Below are 21,756 nucleotides of genomic sequence, written 5' to 3'. Positions count from 1 at the left end.
AGAAAACTGACAAACAGAAGATAAAGATGACCGTCGTGTATCAAGAACTGTGTGAACTTTTGTGATTGTAGAAGATAGCACTGGAATTGTCCTTTTGCAGAATCAATTTATATTAAAGCCCTGGTTTGATTTTCATATAGTTTTTGTGAGTAAACTATGTGTGTAACCAAGTGTTAATTACGAATGAGCCTTTTCATATTGCAGTGTTTTTATCAAATAACACATTTCTTTGAAGTGGCGGGTGATGGGTAATACAATGCCTTATTTCCTTTATTGTATGTGTTATTATAGTGTTTGCAATGGTTCCCTTTAGGTAGAAAGATTTCTATTTCCAGAATTAAAAAGAGATGATCTCACTCTCAGTACAGTCAAACCAGATGAGTTGCTGTTTTCAGAGTATGTGAACAAACTTGAACAGATCTTTGAGAGCAACATACTTGGTCCACAGAAGTAAGTTTTGGCTGTTAACTCCATTGCCCATCCAAACCCTCGTATTCATAACCCTATCCATTTGACTCAAACAAACAGTTTGAGTTGATTTGTTTCTTATTACAGAGAATCTTCACATTGGAATCTTATGTTTGTTTTTGTGATCTTCTGTGTTTAAGGTATTTAAACACGTACAGGAAATACAGCAATCTTTTGAACAACAATGCACAGCAAGATGTCACAGATTTCTTGAAAGAAGGTCATTCTCTGGAAGCTTTAACGGAGGTAATATGTAACTGACAACTGCTACGTGTTCATACAGCAGCTAACACATCGCGCTTGACTTCCTAATATATTGCCTAAAGAACTCCCATTCAAATCACATGTTTTAACCTTGGGAATACTAGGAAAGCCATCTCAATTTACATAGCCCCTTACTGTAGGGCTGCTGTGCAAATGTAGAAGGTTTCTTTATGGCCGCCTTCTATGGATTTTGTTGGGTCTTAGTAGAAGTCTGGCGGAAGGCTGCCCAGATTATTTGGTGAATCTGCATCTTGCTGGTCTTTTGACTGTCCTGTCCATAGTCAGCCCTGTCTACTTTTCTGTCTGCATTCCTGACTTAGCCTCTGCCTGAATACTTTAGGCATCTTGTGGTGTTCCTTAATATGGGGTATTACTGTGCAAAGCTTTCAGCCCTGGAATCTGTGGATAGGAGCTGAGCTCTGGAAAGAGAAAAAATAGTTATTCCTTCTTGTATTTGGAATATGTGATCCATTTGCTGCATGGGAAGTAATTAGTTGTTGTTTGGCCTTTTTAATCTATAGACTTTAAGGAAAAATAACAGATGTATTATTTTCCATTTGTAGAAGATTGACAGCTTAACAAAACTGAAAAGAGAGATTGCTTCCATGCATGTCACTGTCCCCCTGGCCATGTTCTGTCTGGATGCTGGACAACTGAATGAGGAACTCTGCAATCGGACCCAGCATCTTAAAGACAGATTGATTGAATTTGAAGTGATGGAAAACAGAGAGTTAAATAAAAGGTACGTGTCATTAGCATGCACGGTTCTTGCTGTCTGGATGGACTGATGCTGTATGTATGTGGATGAGATAACTTTATTCATCTCCTGGTTTTTCAGTGCTGACCAGACATGTACAAGGACACCAAAGTGGGTATTTAAAATTAACAGGAACAGAAATACTTCTAAATAAATATCTTACTTAGTTTGTATAGGGTGTACATAGAGATTAGACTGGAAATACACCATTGTTCTTTCCTCCTTTACTGATCTCCCAGGATTGGGGTTGAGGTCCTTGCTTTGCCTGCTAGTGTCCAGCTAAAGCAACATGAAGAAAGTACAATACAGCTCTGCATTTGTCTTGTCCCTCACTTTTTTTGCCTTTTTTTTTTCCTAGAGAAGTAATGGTCCTGATTTCATATCTTGGCACGTTTAAAGGAAAAAAAAAAAAAAGAGAAAAAAGGACCCTGAAAATTTAATTTGACTTCAGTATAATGGGATAATCCTGGTTCTGTGAATTAAAAACACCCCCACCCCACTCCCAGCAAACACCAAAAATCCCCAACAAAAGAACCTGCCCTGACAATTAAAGAATACTTTCACAGTGAATGGAGAGAGACAATCACCGTAAAGAAATGATTCAACCCACTTATCTAAAAAACATCTCCAGGTGGAGATGAACCACAGTCTAGAGAGGCCTCTTTGCCTCCACTTACTGTGGAGGGGATCTAAGCCATGAGATTATGCTGAACACCTAACATTTGGAAGGCTTGAGTTGGTTTAAATGAACCTGTCCTCTGTGTATGGTTTCTGTTTGCATGCCTGCTGTCTGTATAGCTATTTGCAGTACTGAACTGGAATCTGGAACAAGAAAATATGTCACTGTGAAGAAGGAAAATAACAGGATTTTTTTCCTTTCTGTATTTTCTGTTCCCACGTACAATATAAAATAAATTTAATTGTTTATTAATTTTTCTCTTTATAACTTTATTTCATACCATGTACTTCATTTTGTATTTGTGGGGTGATTAAGTAAGCTCTTGCTTACCGCATTCAAACACTTCTTTCTGTAGTAGACTGGATCTTGGAAAGCAAATTCTAAACCCATACAAAGGAAACTGTTTATATACTGCTAATTGTAATTTGTAACCAATTTAGCAATCATTCTATTATATATCAATTCTTGTAAACATAGTAGGGCAAGATAACTGATAGTAGAGTAAAATGACATCCTTAATAAATGCCTGTCTACTGTGTGTATTCAATCTGAATACTTTATGAAGAAATTTAGTGTTCTTGCTTAAAACATCTTGCATCTCCTTTCACTTATCATCCCAGTGATATGTCTGTTTTCTTTTGTTGTAGAATCTGCAATGAATATAACTTCATTGCAAAGAGATTAAGTGAAGTGCCTCTGAACACAGAAGAGCTAGTGGAATTTGATGCATACTTAAAGAAATCCAGTGAAGTTACTGCTTTTAAAATGAGACGGGAGGTCTTTGAAGCAGCACACAGACTGGAATTCCTCATGGACTATGCTGATCTTTCCTGTATGTCTCAATTACAAAACACGAAAGTCTCCATATGAATATATTTATACATAGATATTGGGCTCTGCATGGATAAATGTTCCATCTTCTAGAATGCTAATCGAAAGCTCCAACAGAGACAAAAAGGGAATAAAAATAATTTACTAGAGGCCAAAATGTACCAGTGCAGGAAGGAATGGTTAGAGAAAATGGCATATGGCTCAGACAGTGCTTTTTTCTGTGTTTTAGAAAATGTCTTAGGCATTATCAGATTAATGTCATGTAATCTGGCCAAATGATGTTACACCTCTATGTGTAACATCATTTTTTCAATAACATTTATTTTTTCAATAAAAAGTCTTCAGTGAAAAACCATCTAAAAATCAATGTCTGGAAGGCTCGCTGACAGCTTTTCGAAAGTGTGAGAACTTGCATCTCTGCAGTTGAGTATTAGATCAGTGGAAGCTTTTTGTCATTTTGCTGTTCTTAATTAATATAAAGGCTGTTCTCCAAGATGGAAGAAACATCTGTAGAAGTTGCTTTTAGCTTGCATTCTGTTCAAAGCACAAATGTGTCATTCACAGATGCTGCATGTTATTTGCCATACTTAAAAAACAAAGAGCAGTTATAAGAATGCATACCCATTTTAGTGGCAGGATGATCCTTTCTCCTTAAACAGAATAGACTCTCAGATTAGACAGCAATAGAAATAACTAGGCTATGCCATGTTTATTAGAATTTATTTCTGACATAAGTTAGGATGCCTGTGGAAACCAGGACTTTTTCTGTTATATTTTGGACTGAAGTGTTTGAATACGCATTATTTCATAATTACATATTCTTTGTAGGTGGGTTTATAAGCATGTGTCCTGCAGTTAGTTGTTATGATCTAAGTGCACTGAGCAAATGGACAAAGATGAAGATGGTGATGTCAGCTGATTGTAGTTATTATGCTCTGGCTTTTGTGAATAATTCAGCATTTATCCACTATAAAATGATTAAAATGATTTGAACTTTACTTTTACCTACCTTATGTAGGTATATTATATATATTTAGTTAGGAGTGGTCTGTCTCTGTGTGTAGTTGAACAGAATTGATATTCTGGAATAGCAGTTCTTACTGATTTTCTCTGCCTAGCTAAAGTCTTATTCAGAGAATTTCGCATTCTTAACTTGATTTTAGAGTTTTGCTATCCATCTAACTTGTTTTAGGGAACAGTTGTAGTGAAGCTAATTCAGCTAGCAGCTTGAAATATGCCGCTTCTTAGCCTATTTCTAAATGTAGTTTTAGCTATTTTGCTTACTCTTCACAACAGCCATTTTATTAGATTATTGGTTAAAAGATATTTTCTTAAAAATGTCTTTTATTTTAGATGATGACATAAACCTGAATAGCACAGTTTTCCATTGGCCTGATCAGATTGAGATAATCTTTCAAACCAGTAGAGATCAGTTGTGTAACAGGAGGAATCATGCAGAGATGGTTTTGCTTGAAAGGTATGGTGTTAAGACATTTTCTTCTCCTGGGTATTTTTAAAGAAAAGAAAAATCTCATTATCAGGAAAAAGGAGATAATGTCAAAGAAGTAAAACTTGGAAGGGTGATGAGAAAATAAGGAAGAAACCTGGAGATTTCAGAAAAATACTGTTGATGAGGGTGGATTAGAATATTCCTATGCTTAAATAGGTCTGAAAGGAGGAATGAAGGATGTTGCTAGAATAGTCATAATTTTATCTTGTTATATTGCTTAGTACAGCATTACACATATTTTTGTTACATTGTTTTCACTCTTCCTTTATTTCCAGGCAGTAAAGGTAGGAAATGTAAGTGAACTAAACCAATTGGGAGGTTTGAAAATGCACCTTGAATTCTAATCCTGTGAACTACATAGTATTGATACAACTGATTAATAGGTTTTCACTGGCATCCGTATTTACTTTACACTAGTATTGAGATCAGATTTCATTTGACAGTGCCTGTTATAATTAATAAAATAATTGAAACCTGTAAGGGAATGAAACAGAACATTGTATTACCTTAACTGTCTTTACCTCAGGTGTTCTCAGTTTGAGGAAACTCTTGAAGGTTATAATAGAGAAGTAGAAAGCTACAAAAAGCGGTATGTCATGACCATAGAAGAAATGAAGAACAACGCTGAGAAATTTAAAGAGTTAAATAAGAATCTAGATAATGCACTAACAGAATTTGAGGTTAGTATTTATTAGTCAAGTATGCAGTGGGTTGCAATGTACTGGATGAGCATAAGTTTGACTCCTGTCCTAGTTTTTTTTCAGGGTTCTGATCATATATTGTCAAGATGGCTTTGAAATTTCCAAATTCACAAACGTGGCAATTACCTTCTTGTCCCTGTATGGTGGATTGTCCCTATGCTGAGTTGAAGAGCGTATTTTTTTGGGGAAAAAAGTTTAGGGAGTTTTAAAAATTGTAATACTGAATTTCAGTGTTTCCAAGCAGTCAGTAGTAGCAGGATGCTGTCCACAGAAAACAGAATTCTTCTGACAGAGTTGGCAGGAGCAGAATGTTAGGGAGACGGCATTTTCCGTGAACAGTGGTTTGCGCTGCTGGAGCTGTGTTTTCAGTCCTTCTGCTTGTCCTTTAATTAAAAACAAGTATTTTTCAACTGTTTGCATAATTTCCAGAAGTTGCCTATAGGCATTAAATATGTATTATATCACAGAAAAGGAAGTTTCAGTTGCTAGAAGAAGACTGAAGACCAAGATTCCTAGATTCTATTCAGAGCTCTCCATCCAGTATACTGTGTGGTTCTAGGTTGAATAGTTTGTCTTAGCTGTGCCTGTGTTGGGAAATGAGAATGGTTACCTTTGAGACATCTCACAGGCTTTGTGAGGCTTAATAAATCTTCTAAATCACAATGAGACAATGAGATTTCTGCATATATGGAGCCTTAAGAATCAAGATTTTAATCGTCCTGCTCAAAAAAGAAAATAGAACCAATTAAATGAGTTTAAGATTTATCTAAATTGCTAGTCCTATGTATCAACACTCTTAACTTGATTTAAAGGTGTCTAGTATATGTTAATTAGTGTCGGTTAACAGCACTGATATGTTGTTATAGGTAGATCAGAATAAGTAATTAAGTTTCTTAATATGTGATCACAATGAAGGGTGTATCCACACAATTTAAATGATATGACAATCAGCTTAGTGAATGGATGAAGTTAAAAATTATCTTTGAATGTGGATCTTTAAGTTTCTCTGCCTGCATCTTATGCTGAATGATTAAAAGCTTTATGAAAGGACTGTCAGCATTGTAAAAGCACAGAGTTGGGACTCAATCTGAATTCAGTGTCTGCATTTCAGACAGCATTTCTCTGTGCTTCACCTCCCTGCCTGTAAAATGAAGAAGGCAATAACTTTTTTTAATCTAAATCTTTACACATTGATTTATACTGCAAGGTCTTCTGGACAATTATCTTACCATGGATAAGCACACCAATTAATATCTGTTTTGGTTGGAGCTCCCCGATGTTTCTCCAATAGAAAAGAATAATCACAAGTAAAAAAAAAAATCCTATAAGCCTATGTGACTGAGGAGCTTACATCAGGGTTTCAAAGTGGGTTGGTAACTTGTGAGCCTTGGTTTCACTGAGTGCCATGGTGCATTATCTACATCTAAAATAGATACAGATTTTTAAAATTATTTGAGTAGTAAAAGATACCAACAAATAACTAGGGGAATTTTCAAGAACACAGTTACTTTATTTACCTAAAATCCACAGGCCTGAATCTACAAATCTGGTGGGCTTTCTGACATGTAAAAAAAAATTGTATTCAATATTACCCATTTAAAAGTTTAAACAACAATAGGACTTTTTGATGGAAATAAGATATTTTTTTTCCTTAAAGGCCATTAATAGAGAAGAGGAGTTACTTGAGCGGGAGAAGAGTCAATTTCCTCTACTGCAAACTGTAATTACAAACAAACAACCCTTTGAGCAACTTTGGATAACAGCATATAATTTCCATACCAAATCTGAGGAATGGATGAATGGTGAGGCTTTGGTGTTCTTTTGATGAACCAATTTTCAGTTAGTTAAGTAGAAGCTGAAAAGGTTGATTAGTTGTGAGAAAATAATTTTGAAGAAATAAATGCTGTTAAGCAGCATGAAACACAGTTGTTGACTTGGATTTTGCATTAAGATAATTTTTTATAACGCAATTCATTTCCAGTTAAAGGAGAACAATTATACATACCTGTAAATAAATCACGCTGGCAGTCTCCTTGTGCTGATGTGCCTGCTGTGCTTTTTTTAATACTCTTGTATTCAGGATGTCTCCAGAAGTTGAATGCTGATGAAATTACTGAAGAAACTGGAAATATGTGGAGAACTATGTACAAGCTCAGTAAGAGTTTTCCAGATTTGGCTGGGCCTAGACGCTTAGCAGAAACTATGAAATATAAGCTTGATAAATTCAAACAGCATCTGCCTGTTCTGTTAATTGCCTGCAATCCTGGAATGAAGGAGAGACACTGGGAGCAGGTACTTTAAACTCTGCTTTAACTGTGGGAGTATTCTACACAGAAACTGACAGTTCAATGTACTACTTCATATAGTCTATACTGTGAAATACAGTAAGAGTTCTGTATTTCACAATAAGAAGATCCTTTATCCCGTCACATGATAGATCCAGTTTTGAAGTTTGTAATGGTAAAGGCAGGGGCTTTTTTGAATTAATAATTTATGGTATAAAAGTAAATTAGGGGGTTAATACTTCTTTAGCATTTATTTCTTGCTGGTTGAGAAATCTGTTACAAATATGCATCTTGACAATAGATTTTATTTCTTACTTTATTTTCAGATTAGTGAAATTGTAGGATGTGAGATCAGACCTGATGAAACTACTACTCTTAAAAACATATTGGAATTTGGACTCTCAAAATATATGGATCAGTAAGAAGCTTACTCTAGTCTCCTTTTTTTAGACAGTCACTCTATTTCGTGTCAGATACCAAATACTAGTTTGTTTGGGGTTTTAGTATGCTGTTGGACCCTGCTGTAAAATCAGCTGTATTTTATCAAGCTGTGGATGGAACTTTCAGTGGTTCTTGTAGCACAAAAGCACCAAAAACCAGAGTCGTATTCCTAAACTACTTAATTTTCACATTCAGAATTTTCTGTCTCTATTTATCTCCAAATTAATATTAATATATCTAACTTGGTGAGCCTGAAATTGCAAAAATATTCCCTGAAATAAAAGTCTGTGGTGGTATTAGCAAATCCACATGAAAAGTACTCTGATATGCAACTCTACCTACAACTGCTTTTTTTTTTTTAACGCTTCAGCTATGTTGCAAAACCATCTCAAAGATATGTTTCATTTCAATTTAGGCTGGAACCTATTGGAACAGCTGCAAGTAAGGAGTATTCCTTAGAGAAATCAATGGAGAAAATGAAATTAGAGTGGGTCAGCATGCAGTTCAGTCTGGTGAAATACAGGGATACTGTGAGTAAACACCAAATCAATATATATAGTGTTGGAAAGAATTACTTTGATTCTGAATACCAGTTGAGAAATATTAGAAGGAAGTTACTGCTGATTCATTGTGGCATGATGGAAAGTGCTATCATACCCCAGAGCCTGGGAAAACATCCCCATTACTATAGATCCTTTTATTTGGACCTTAGTATCTGGATAACTTGTAATCTCCACATATTCATCCTAAGAAATCTGTAAGCCTGAGAGCTTCTGCAGTGTTCTATGGAAAGCTGGACAGTAGTGCAATTTTGACCTGCCTGGAAGAAACAAGAAACCACATGCAGTCCAAGAGATTGAGTCAGAAGTCACTAGCATCCCTGGCTAGCTTCACATTCATGAACCAATCTTCTGACCTTTGAACCAAGGATGTCCCATGGAGATAGCATTTCATATCTTTGAAAGTGTTGCAGGCTTTCTCAGTGCCTTACTACTTTCTCACCTTCGACCATCATAGAAAAGGGAGGAAACAGGAAGCTGAATGATGTTGAAGAGTGGTGAAATAAAGCTACTGCTATTTGCCTTACCCAAATGTGATGTATTTACAGAACACCAGCATCCTGTCAGCAGTTGATGACATCCAGCTTTTGCTGGATGATCACATTGTTAAGACTCAGACAATGTGTGGCTCTTCCTTCATCAAACCAATAGAAGCTGAATGCCGGGTAAGAAAAAGCTGGTTTGATTGAGCTTGCGTGTCTCATAATATGCTTTCCCTAAGTGCTTTAAGGTATTTTGGCATGCTAAGAGGTTACATAGTTTTTAACTGTTTCGAAGAGCACACATTCATATTTTTCTTCAGGAGCTTTGAATTAATGGTTTCCAGAAAATAGTTTGCAAATCCTGCTTTACAGCTAAAGAATTTGTAATTGCATTGCTAATCTAGTCATTATAAGCATGGGTTTTCAGTTGAATGTCTTGGGAATGGGTCAGTTGATTTAAACAAATCATGCTGAATTGTGTAAAAAGACAGAGGTCTTTTTATGAGAATTTATTTTGTTAAAGATGATGAATTTCTAATAGGAAGATTATGCAGAAAGCAGAGACTTCTTTCCTATCAGTATTTTATAGCAGTTTATCTGTCCTAACAGTGACGATTTGTAAGCAATGCTGAGACCTAAATTCTATCCTTTCCTGTGGACTTTTTCCAAATCGTAGGTGAAGCCGAGTTCTGCTTTCCAGTAGAGCTGGTGAAATGAAAACAAACAATTAATATAGAACTATCTAAACAATCTCTATGTACTTCTTGCAGAGTAGTGAACAATACAGACTGTGTTTTCTCCTTGCAGTAGATTGCCTTGCGTATCCCTTACACTGTAGACTGTCAAAGTCACAAAAGCAATGCTATCTGAAATTCTTTATTCCCAAAAAATTGTCTCTCTGGTTTTAAAACTGATTTATACTGCTAGAGTTGCATGATGGAGCTTTTTTGGGGGGCGAAAAGATTGAACCCGCTGTATATACGACCTGTGAACTGACATTTACACAGTCTGCTGAATGTCTTGTTAAGCTACACGAGTAGAATTAAAAGAAGAGATTCTTGACTGGCATGCTAATCATCTCTGCACTTTTTACGCAGTTCTCCCACAACTTGCTGTAAAAAATGCTAGTGAAAGAATATATCTGTTGTTTATAAAAAACATTCAGATGTTTATTAGTGTTTGTTGGTTTTTTTTAAATATAGTTTCTCTCTCTTTCAAAATTGTTCACTGTGGGGATTTTTTTCTTCTTTTTTTCATTACAGGCTTGGGAAGCTAAACTGTGTTTAATTCAAGATATTCTAGATAGCTGGTTAAAGTGCCAGGCAACATGGTTGTATTTGGAACCAATTTTCAGTTCAGAAGACATTAGAGCTCAAATGCCTGAAGAGGGCAGAAAGTTTGGGGTTGTGGATACATACTGGAAGGACATTATGGCACAAGTGGTAAGTGCTTGCATTTAAGAAATTGTGTATTTTTATGCACATCTGGTAACATGATTATTACTATCATGAAGACATGAAAGGTAGAAAGCGGAATGACTTGTGCTTTCAGGATCTGCTTCAGAGTTCACTGACAATCTGTGGAAGGCCTTCTCTGGAAACAGTTAGATTTTGGATTAGGCTTTTAAGGCTTATGCGTTATTAGAGTGACTAAACGGCTTTTTTTTGCATATGATTGTTCTCTAGTATGTTGTGGCATGGTTATTCAGAGCTTTGGTGAATACGTGCTGAGTTGGTAGTGTGTCAGGATAACATAACGGGGGTAGCAAGTGCAATTGAGTATCCTGTTCAGTTCGCTATAACTAAGAAATTGCATAAGAGGCCAGATACTTTGTGATAGTGTGAGCTGAGATATTTGTCAAAAACCTTGGGAGCGTGTGATTGTGTGATGTTGAAATAATCAGTGTAACAAAATGGAAGTGGAGACCTGTCTAACAGCCCAGGCTTTGTGAGTGATGAAGCCTGTTCTGAAATAGGTTATCTTTTCAAGTTGAGAAATGTTACCAGAAAAAAAATGCAACCTAGATGGCAAGAACAGAGAATAATTGTCATATACTGTGGCTGCGTTTGACAGAACTTATTTGTGAATGGAAAAAAATGTAGCAAGCCCAGACACGGGAGCAAGTGCCAAAGAATTTAATTTCTGTGGGTATTTCCTTGTTGCGCTATTGTCTGTAAAGTTCGAATTGGTAAAACTGATGGTCTGAAAAAGCAGACCTATCAAATAATACATACATGTTTAATAACATGAAGGCACACTACAGAGAAGAATATCTAGCTTTTTTAGCCTCCTGCAACATATGTGACTGATGATAACAATTTTAATGTACAAATGTATTGCACCTTTTAGCTGTGTGTTTGTTTTTATAAAGGTGAAAGACACCAAGGTACTTGTAGCAACTGAACAACCCAGGATGCTAGACAGACTTCAGGAAGCAAATACTCTCTTAGAAGACATTCAAAAAGGGTTGAATACTTACTTGGAGAAGAAAAGATTATTTTTCCCAAGGTAAATTAATTAAACAGGCCTAAGGTAGAGACAAAAAGCCATAAGGTCTTTCAAATAATTTCTACTGAACTGAAAAGTCTCATTTTATAAACACACGTGGGACAGTCCTATGCAACAGAAAAAGAAAACTTGTTCTTTTTCTCCAGACAACATTCATTTTCCTCAGCTCCAGTTAAATTTGCAATGCCAGGGACAGGCAGAGGTAGGGAGGAAAAATCTGTCTAGCACAGTGTAAACTTATGGTTAGAAATACATTGTCATGTACAGGGCATTTTTCAAGGAACTTGCTACTTTCCCATGGCTGATTTGCAGTTATGTCTCTGCCCTACCCTCTCTAATTATGCAGATCTGTGTGATACATGAGACTTATAGAATCCTGTTTCTCATAATCATATGTTTTTACAAGTTCTTTATTGGATGCAAAGGTATAGCTGGTCTTTCCTGCGTGAGTTTGAGAACCCTTCTTTCTTTCCCTGCATAAAAGGATGGTCATGTTGAAATTCTGAAAAAAGCAAGTGTGATAAGTTTTATAATGTTAAAAATTGCTTAAGAACAGGGATTTGAGATAATAATTTCCTCTCTGTTACACTAGTGTCCTAGGTAACAATAAAACCAATTCAATTTATTTTCTGTACGGCAGATTATTAATGACAGTTTTCATGTTTGGAAAGTGCATGTTCATTAACTGTGTTTTTCTAACAGATTCTTTTTCCTGTCTAATGATGAGCTGCTTGAAATACTGTCTGAAACAAAAGATCCCCTTCGAGTACAACGACATTTAAAGAAGTGTTTTGAAGGAATTGCTAAACTGGATTTCACAGAAGATCTGGAGATCGTAGGCATGATCAGTTCAGAGAAAGAAATTGTTCCTTTCATAGATAAAATCTGTCCAGCAAATGCAAAAGTAATTTATTTTTTTTTTAGCATTGTGATATTGAATTATTCCTTTGCCTGAAGTGTATGTTTTTTGGGGAACAAGTTTTAAAACATCTAGGATCAGATCCTCAAATGTGTTTAGGACATGAGAGTGCAGAGTGGTACTCTAGAACAACAGGGTTTACTACAAAAAGGAGTAAGACATACAGCTTTTTGGGTAAATTCCTCTGGGCACTTTTGTGCAGCTTTATGCACCTACTACTTTTAAGATGTAGACAGATAATACATATATATATATATATACACACACACACGCATGCACACACACATATATATAAAAACCAAGCTCTCTATATCCATGTAAGGTCTCCGGCGAGACTTTATAGTAGCCTTCCAGTACCTGAATGGGCCTGCAAGAAAGCCAGAGAGGGACTTTACACAAGGGCATGTAGTGACAGGACAAGGCTTTCAACTGAGAGTAGATTTAGATAAGATATAAAAAAAATTCATTACTATGAGGGTGGTGAGGCACTGGCACAGGTTGCCCAGAGAAGTTGTGGGTACCCTGGCAGACTGGTTCAAGGCCAGGTTGGATGGGGCTTTGAGCACCCTGCTCTAGTGGAAGGTGTTGCTGACCGTGGCAGGGAGGTTGGAAGTAGATGATGGATAAGGTCCCTTCCAACCCAAACCATTCTGTGATTCTATGGTACGCAGCATGGCTGAAACGGACAGGAATGAGGAAAAAGATGAATGACTGGCAGTGAAGAGTCGGGGCATTAGTTCAGAAGGGGGCTGAGTAGAAACAGTAGCATCTAGGCATGTGAAAAAACAGTCTGCTGCCTTGGCGCAAAAGGTCCTACAAAGGTGAGAGTACCGTCTGAATGCTGTTTTATTAAGGTTATTAAACTTAATAAGCTATAAGCTTATTATTCAGTGGCTGTAGAAAGCGGGAGAGGAACAGGGCCAGTGTAGAGAATGGCAGGAAGGCAAAGGGAAGGCATGATTGATATTAAACTACAGGATCTCTGTTACTCTACTGTCACACTACTAAGGCCTCCCATTGGTATATGCAAGGAGTAACTCACACTGTTTTGGCTGTTGCTAAAGCTAGTAGTGATTCACAATAAAAATCGAACTTTAAGGTGTAATGGTACAATGTGAGTATAAGATAATTACAAGATTGTTTAAATTAAAATTAGGTCATCATAATTCCACTAGTATGGTCTTCAAGTTTATGAGTTGTGAATAGTATCTCAGTTTCAGCTTTTTCTGCTATTCTGAAAGTGAAGGTATGGAGCTGAATTGCTGTATGATAACCAAAAAGAGATGAGAGATGAGGCATGTTGTGAGTTACAGATACCCTTTTTCCCTTAATCCTCCAGGAACAAAACATGTCCTGACCATGGAAGCTGTGATCTGCATTTTTTGTTTATGCTTATATGAACCATATCCAGCTGAAACGGACAGGAATGAGGATTCAGCTGGATTGTCTTTAGAGTTAGCTTGATTTTCCTGCCTTCAGACAGTGTTAAACTGCAGTAGCGGCTGTCAGAATTTGGGAAATTTCGACCTTTTTTTCTCCTATACATCACATCTAGATCAGAAGAAAGTGTATTTAAGCCTAACACATTTCAAAGAATTTGCTTTATAAGAGGAATATAATCAGGAAATGTGTATTGATTCCTAATTGTTTTTCTTGTTTGAAGGGCATGGTAGAAAAATGGCTTTTGCAAGTAGAGGAAATGATGCTGGCCAGTGTAAGACAAGTTCTTCAAGATGGCATAAGAGATTATATCAAGGTAATTGTTCCTAAATTATAGTATAAAATAGATTTCACAAGCAACTGTACGTGCACAGGTTGCTCAAATTCTTAACCAGGGAAACATGTTTAAAGCTAAGTAGAATCCAGCTCTCTTTGTTCAGTAGTACCAGTTTGAAGCTTTAACTCTGAATTTCTTGAAGAAAAAGTATCAAAGCTTTCCATGCTGATTCTCATTTATTTACAGCATGAGACAAAAGAAATTTGGGGAAAGTAATTCTTATCAGTTCCATAATCTAAGGTGTTTATATGACTTTCTGTGTCTGGTATGGATATTTTTATTTAAGGTTCCTCGAAAAACGTGGGTACTTCAGTGGCCTGGACAGGTGGTTATTTGCGTTTCATCCATTTACTGGACAGAAGAAGTGTCTGAGGCTATAAGAAAAGGAACTTTACTAGTAAGATTTTCTTCTACCTTGCTATTAATTAATCAGAGTTTAGTGCTTAGTAATAAAAAGCTCCTTGTAGCAAAGAAGAACCTCAGTCAAAAACATATTACAGTTTACTCCTGCAGTGTGTTTTATTTTCTGTCTATTTCCTTTTTTCTTGTGTCTTAGCAGGGGCTAGTTCTCATTTACCTTGATGTGTGTCAGGATAAGTCCCACTGAAGGGAATTATATTACTTTTTTTAAAAGTGACACCAGTGTATATAAAAGTACCAAACAAAAAATGACAGACTGTTGTTAAACACTATGTATTTTCATTTCTAACTCCTGTCTTTACATGTGAAGGCACAGGGAAAGGAGCACACAGAAATCTTTCCTTACAGAATGGTTCAGTTATCCATCTGATTATTGCTAGATTCTTCTGGTGATAAAGGTGCAGCAACTAGCTGTTATGTCATACAAGAGATTTTTCCCTATGAGTTTTTAGTGCCTCTGTCATCACAGTGGTTTTCAGTATCACTTCATTGAGGCTAATCAAAGCCATGCTCAAGTAATGGAAATAATTTCTGATTAATTCAGTGGGCTTTTGTCTGATCCTAGTTGAGCTAGGTGGATGATGTGTTATTTGGGGATTAATTCTGTCAACAGAGTGTTTGGGCTGCTTTTTAAATGTAGAGATAGTAAGGTTTTAATAAACTTTACACCAAATACTGAATTTTAATGTTAGCTCTTTGTTTCTGTATCCTTACTGAATATCTTAGGTTTAACTTGCCTGTGTTGTCTAATATCAGTTGAAGATATTGTTGTTATTATTTATTGTCTTATTGAAGATCCAATCAGGACTGAAAGTATTTATTGCTTTCAAAGAAAAGACCCTGAACAATCCATGGGTTAAGAAAAATGGGAAGGAATAACAGAGCAGTGAATCACAGAATATAAGGGACCTCTAAACATCATGTAGTCCAACCCCTGTTTAAAGCAAGGCCAACTAAAACAGGTTGCTAATGGACTTACTCCAGTATGCCCATGCCTGTCTTCTGTGGGGGAGCCGAAAACTGACACAGCACTCCATACTTGATGTCAGCAGTGCTGACTAGAGGGGAAGGATCACCTCCTTTGACCTGCTGGTAATGTTCTTCCTAATGCAGCCAAGGATGCTGTTGCTGTTCTTTGCCTCAAGGGCACATTAATGGTTTATGTTCAGTTTGGTGTCCACCAGCATCCAGGTCCTGTTCTGCAGAGCTGCTTTCCAGCTGGCTGGCCATGAGCATGTACTGGCACATGGGGTTATTCCTTCCAAGATACAGGGCTTTCCCCTTTGTTGAATTTCATGAGGTTTCTGTCTGCCTATTCCTCTAGTCCCTTGGAATGGAAGCACACCCATCTGGTCTGTCAATCACTTGTTGTGTCATCTGTAGACTTGCTGAGGGTGCACTCGATCCTGTTGTCAAGGTCATTAATGAAAACCTCATTAATCTTTCATTTCTTTAAACTTCCTCATTTAATAATGAGAAAAATAATTTAAAATGTTTATACTAAAGTTAGGAGAATTGTAGATTTCTACTAATTTTATTAATTTACATTTTACTACTAATTTATAGAAGAAATCTAATCCAGATTTACCCAACAGAGAGCATCTGCTCATGTCCTATCGTAGAATGTTGTAATTTCTATTAGGAAGAAAGATAAGACTTCTGCTTACACTATTTTCAGGCCATAAAGCTTTTTGAAGTGTTCATAGTAAAATAAAATACCAGTATATGAATATTTGTGTAGTGCCAGGTCTTCCATTGTTATGTTCTGTTGGAAGTACTGTCTCCAATGACTGCACCCATGGGAGCTTAGGAACTGCTAGCTACAGCATTGTGTTAATGCCTGCGTTCTGCTTCTGTGACAGGATTTCTTGAAGAAGAGCAATCTACAAATTGGGGACATTGTTGAGTTAGTGAGGGGAAAGCTGTCCAGTGGAGCCCGGCTGACACTTGGAGGTCTTACTGTCATTGATGTGCATGGTAAATGTTCAGTTGTTGGTACTCTTGTTACATCTGGGGCAGTGCAGCTGTTGTTAGTTGGGTGAACTATTTGAAAAAGGCAGCTAAAATGCTTTCTCTAACTTTAAACAACCTTTACAGAGTTATTGCATGGTGTCTTTGGGCAAAAGGGGATTGCTCAGTCCTGCACAACACAAGCCCCGCATCCTGGGTTGCATAAAAAGCAGCATGGGCAGCACGGTGCGGGAGAGGATTCCGCTCCTCTGCTCTGCTCTGGTGAGACCCCACCTGGAGTCCTGCGTCCAGCTTTGGAGCCTCAGCACACCAAAGACATGGAGCAGGTCCAGAGGAGGCCACAGAAATAATCCTAGGGTTGGAACATCTTTCCTATGAGGAAAGGCTGAGAGAGTTGGGGCTATTCAGCCTGGAGAAGAGAAGGTCCCAGGGAGACCTTATCACAGCCTTCCAGTACGTGCAGGGGCCTGCAAGAAAGGTGGAGAGGGACTTTCGACAAGGGTATGTAGTGATAGGTCAAGGGGTAATGGCTTAAAACTGAAAGAGGGTAGAATTAGATTAGATGCAAGGAAGAAATTCTTTACTATGTGGGTGGTGAGGCACTGGCATAGGTTGCCCAGAGAAGTTGTGGCTGCCCCCTCCTTGGCAGTGTTCAAGGCCAGGTTGGATGGCGCTTTGAGGAACCTGGTCTGATGGAAGATGTCCCAGCTCATGGCAGGGGAGTTGGAACCAGATGATCTATATGATTCTATGATAACTATCTCCCATCTACTTAGAACAGGCACTGGAACCTAGATCAAATTAAGCTAATTCCTTGTGCAAAACAGATGCAGATTCCTTTCTACTTGGAATCTGGAATCTGGAAAGTTGGGCAGAGAGGAACCTGATGAGGTTCAAGAAGGGGAAGTGCAGGGTCCTGCACCTGGGGAAGAACAACCCCATGCATCAGTACAGGCTTGGGGCGGACCTGCTGGAGAGCAGCTCTGTGGAGAGGGACCTGGATGTCCTGGTGGATGACAGGTTGACCAGGAGCCAGCAGTGTGCCCTGGCTGCCAAGAAAGCTAATGGGATCCTGGGGTGCATTAGGAGGAATGTGGCCAGCAGGTCGAGGAAGGTTCTTCTTCCCCTCTATACTGCCCTAGTGAGGCCCCATCTGGAGTACTGTGTCCAGTTGTGGCCTCCCCACTTCAAGAAAGATGAGGAGCTGCTGGAGAGTGTTCGGTGGAGGGCTATGAGGATGGTGAGGGGACTGGAGCATCTCTCCTACGAGGAAAGGATGAGGGAGCTGGGCTTGTTTAGCCTGAAGAAGAGAAGGTTGCGAGGGGACCTTATAAATGCTTACAAATATCTGAAGGGTGGGTGTCAGGAGGATGGGGCCAAGCTCTTTTTCAGTGGTGCCCAGCGACAGGACAAGGGGCAATGGGCACAAACTGAGGCATAGGAAGTTCTGTCTGAACATGAGGAAGAACTTCTTCCCTCTGAGGGTGACGGAGCACTGGAACAGGCTGCCCAGAGGGGTTGTGGAGTCTCCTTCTCTGGAGATATTCAAGACCCACCTGGACGCAGTCCTGTGCAGCCTGCTGTAGGTGACCCTGCTTCAGCAGGAGGGTTGGACTAGATGACCCACAGAGCTCCCTTCCAACCCCTGCCATTCTGTGATTCTAACATGAAAGCAAACCTACTGCTCTAAATGTTGATGTATGTAGCTATAAGTAATGTTAGTTTACTTATACATTCTTTTAGGTAAACTAAAATAGTAGAAGTGTTTAGGTTTTTCACATAATCTGTCTCTTACTCTGCAGCTCGTGATGTTGTTGCAAAACTGGTTGAAGACAAAATCACAGATCTGAATGACTTCCAATGGATTTCTCAGCTGAGATACTACTGGGAAGAGAAGGATGTAATAGTGCGAATGATTACAACAGAAGCCAAATATGGTTATGAGTATCTGGGCAATTCTCTACGTCTGGTTATAACACCACTAACAGATCGATGTTATAGGTAAAGCCATGTTGTTTATGAATAACATTTTCATTTTTTTGATTGATCTATATTTAGTTTCATTTCACAGAATCACAGAATCACAGAATGGTAGGGGTTGGAAGGGAGCTCTGTGTTTCAATTTGTTTCAATTAGTAATAGCAGGGCCCTCAGCAGCGAAGATTTTCCTGTAGGTTTTGGAGGCAAATTTTATATATCTTCTTTGCCCAAATACAGTAAAATATTTACAACGTATATGTTTCTACACCAGTACAGTCATAGTTTCTGTTTTATCCAAGAATGTGCTTCTGAAAAAAGCTGGTAGCTTATGATACTGGAACTGTAAAGAACTCTACAGTAGTAGTGGTCAATTACTTTCTTTGAAATGAGACATACAGGTAGGGTATGCCTGACTGTAGAATAAATTAGGTAATTATAGAGCCCTTCACAGATGGTTGACTGCAGTTAGCTTCCTTTTTCACTGCTTGCTTGCAAGAGGTTGAAATGGAAATGCTTCATGGCCCAAGGCTGAGGTATTCAAGGGCATTTGGTATTTCACTTCTTGTGAGCCCTGGAGACACAGGTCATCTCAGAGGGTAATTTTAAGTCAAAGGTTTAAAGAGCTTTCTTTATAGTATCTCCAGGCAAATATATGGTGAGGGTGTAAAGATTTTACTTCAGCACTGAGATGTGAACTCACCATCGTGTACAAGGCACTTGTACCGAAGCGCCTGTATTAATGCCTATGTTAGCAAAGGCTTAATCTTCTGGCATTTGCAGTGGTGTTGAAAGAGCCATGTGACTGGTGCATTAGCTGTAAACGGGGGTTGTAGCTCCATCTAAACTAAGACTATGTAGCCAGCTGTGCCAGATGTAGTTTCAATGCAAGCAAAGAGCAAGCAGACTCTATTCGGCACAACTTAAAAACTGCTTTTGGTGGCAAAGCCTTTGAATTAGGCTTTTGTAAAATCATAGAGTCATAGAATGATAGATTGGAAAAGACCTCTAAGATCATCAAGTCCAACCATCAACCCAACACCACCATGCCTACTAAACCATATCCCAAAGTGCCACACCTATATGTTTTTTGAAAACATCCAGGGATGGTGACTCAACCACCTCCCTGGGCAGCCTGTTCCAATATCTGACCACTCTTGCAGTAAATAAATTTTTCCTAATATCTAATCTAAACCTTCCCTGATGCAATTTGAGGCCATTGCCTCTCGTCCTGTCGCTAGTTACTTGGGAGAGGAGGCCAACACCTGCCTCACTACAACCTCCTTTCAGGTAGCTGTAGAGAGCAATAAGGTTCCCCCCCTCAGCCTGCTCTTCTCCAGACTAAACAGCCCCAGCTCCCTCAGCCGCTCCTCATAAGACTTGTTCTCTAGACCCCTCACCAGCCTCGTTGCCCTTCTCTGGACACACTCCAGCAACTCAACGTCTTTTTTGTAGTGAGGGGCCCAAAACTAAACACAGTACTCGAGGTGCGGCCTCACCAGTGCTGAGTACAGGGCACGATCACCTCCCTACTCCTGCTGGCCACACTATTCCTGATCCAAGCCAGGATGCCGTTGGCCTTCTTGGCCACCTGAGCACACTGTTGGCTCATGTTCAGCCGGCTGTCGACCAGCACCTCCAGGTCCTTTTCCGCCAGGCAGCTTTCCAGCCACTCCTCCCCAAGCCTGTGGCATTGCATGGGGTTGTTGTGACCCAAGTGTAGGACCTGGCATTTGGCCTTGTTGAACCTCATACAGTTGGCCTTGGCCCATCGATCCAGCCTGTCCAGATTCATCTGCGGAACCTTCCTACCCTCGAGCAGATTGACACTCCTACCCAACTTGGTGTCAACTGCAAACTTACTGAGGGAGCACTCAATCCCCTCATCCAGATCTTTGATAAAGATGTTAAACAAGACCGGACCCAAACCTGAGCCCTGGGGAACACTACTCGTGACTGGCTGCTAGCTGGATTTAACTCCATTCACCACCGCGCTCTGCACGCAGCCATTCACTCAGTTCTTTATCCAGCAGAGAATACACCCATCCAAACCATGGGCAGCTGGTTTCTCCAGGAGGATGCTGTGGGAAACAGTGTCAAAGGCCTTACTAAAGTCCACGTAGATGACGTCCACAGCCTTTCCTTCATCCACTAGGCAGGTTGCCTGGTCATAGAAGGAGATCAGGTTGGTCAAGCAGGGCCTGCCTTTCATGAACCCATGCTGGTTGGGCCTGATCCCCTGGTTGTCCTTCACATGCCCGGTGAGCGCACTCAGGATGAATCACTCCATAATGTTGTCTGGCAGCGAGGTCAGGCTGGCAGGCCTGTAATTCCCCAGATCCTCCTTCCGGCCCTTCTTGTAGATGGGTGTAACATTGGCTATCCTCCAGTCATCTGGGACCTCCCCTGTTATCCAGGACTGCTGATAGATGATGGAATGTGGCTTGGCCAGCTCCTCTGTCAGTTCCCTCAGCACTCTTGGGTGGATCCCATCCAGCCCCATAGACTTGTAAGTGTCTAGGTGGCACAGCAGTTAGTTAACTCCCTCCTCCTGGATTATGGGAGGTTTGTTCTGCTCTCCTTCCCTATCTTCTAGCACTGGGGGCTGACTACCCTGGGGATAAGCAGTCTGACTATTAAAGACTGAGGTGAAGAAGGCATTAAGTACCTCAGCCTTTTCCTCATCCCTGTTGACAATATTCCCCCTCACATACGATAAGGGATGGAAATTCTCCTTGGCCCTCTTGTTGTTGTTGATGTACTTGTAAAAACATTTTTTATTGTCCCTTACAACAGTGGCCAGCCTGAGTTCTAGCTGGACTTTTGCCTTTTGAATTTCCTCTCTGCATGACCTAACAAGACCCCTGTACTCCTCTTCAGTCGCCTGCCCTTTCTTCCATAGGTAGTAGACATATTACTCCAGTACTAACACGGATCTCATGTTTAGTATAAAAATCACTTGGAGAGCAATGTGATTCCGAGGTTTATGAAACAATCTTTGTTTGTTCTCAGCCGTTTCTAAAGATTGACTTCATTTATAAAGCCAGCTTCAAGCTCTTTTCATGAGGAGTGCCGCTTGATGAAAATGTGTGGTTTCGCAAACTCTGCCATTTTGCTTTTGGCACTATGAATTTGCTTGTGTAATTGAGGATACACAGGGTGGATGCGTGTAATAAAAATCCTTGACATTCCTTGTAGGCTGAGTG

The 21,756-nt window shown here is 39.2% G+C and overlaps 1 protein-coding gene across 1 annotated transcript in view; it reads left to right on the top strand.

Moving 5' to 3' along the window:
* The window catches only part of DNAH3 (dynein axonemal heavy chain 3), an 86,602-nt gene that overhangs the window by 30,225 nt on the left and 34,621 nt on the right, over positions 1 to 21,756 (top strand). The window contains exons 13-30 of the mRNA XM_075436173.1: positions 314 to 450; positions 609 to 714; positions 1,296 to 1,474; positions 2,816 to 3,000; positions 4,353 to 4,476; positions 5,036 to 5,189; positions 6,868 to 7,012; positions 7,291 to 7,502; positions 7,822 to 7,913; positions 8,352 to 8,466; positions 9,045 to 9,161; positions 10,241 to 10,420; positions 11,350 to 11,486; positions 12,189 to 12,390; positions 14,069 to 14,161; positions 14,469 to 14,579; positions 16,465 to 16,579; positions 18,376 to 18,574. Of these exons, the coding sequence (XP_075292288.1) occupies positions 314 to 450; positions 609 to 714; positions 1,296 to 1,474; positions 2,816 to 3,000; positions 4,353 to 4,476; positions 5,036 to 5,189; positions 6,868 to 7,012; positions 7,291 to 7,502; positions 7,822 to 7,913; positions 8,352 to 8,466; positions 9,045 to 9,161; positions 10,241 to 10,420; positions 11,350 to 11,486; positions 12,189 to 12,390; positions 14,069 to 14,161; positions 14,469 to 14,579; positions 16,465 to 16,579; positions 18,376 to 18,574 (2,603 nt within the window). The remainder of the gene's footprint in view (positions 1 to 313; positions 451 to 608; positions 715 to 1,295; positions 1,475 to 2,815; positions 3,001 to 4,352; positions 4,477 to 5,035; positions 5,190 to 6,867; positions 7,013 to 7,290; positions 7,503 to 7,821; positions 7,914 to 8,351; positions 8,467 to 9,044; positions 9,162 to 10,240; positions 10,421 to 11,349; positions 11,487 to 12,188; positions 12,391 to 14,068; positions 14,162 to 14,468; positions 14,580 to 16,464; positions 16,580 to 18,375; positions 18,575 to 21,756) is intronic.

The sequence above is a fragment of the Opisthocomus hoazin genome, chromosome 15, assembly GCF_030867145.1.
Source record: "Opisthocomus hoazin isolate bOpiHoa1 chromosome 15, bOpiHoa1.hap1, whole genome shotgun sequence".
NCBI lineage: Eukaryota > Metazoa > Chordata > Aves > Opisthocomiformes > Opisthocomidae > Opisthocomus > Opisthocomus hoazin.
The sequence above is the reverse complement of the archived record's forward strand: the minus strand, read 5'-3'. Positions and strand labels throughout refer to the sequence as shown.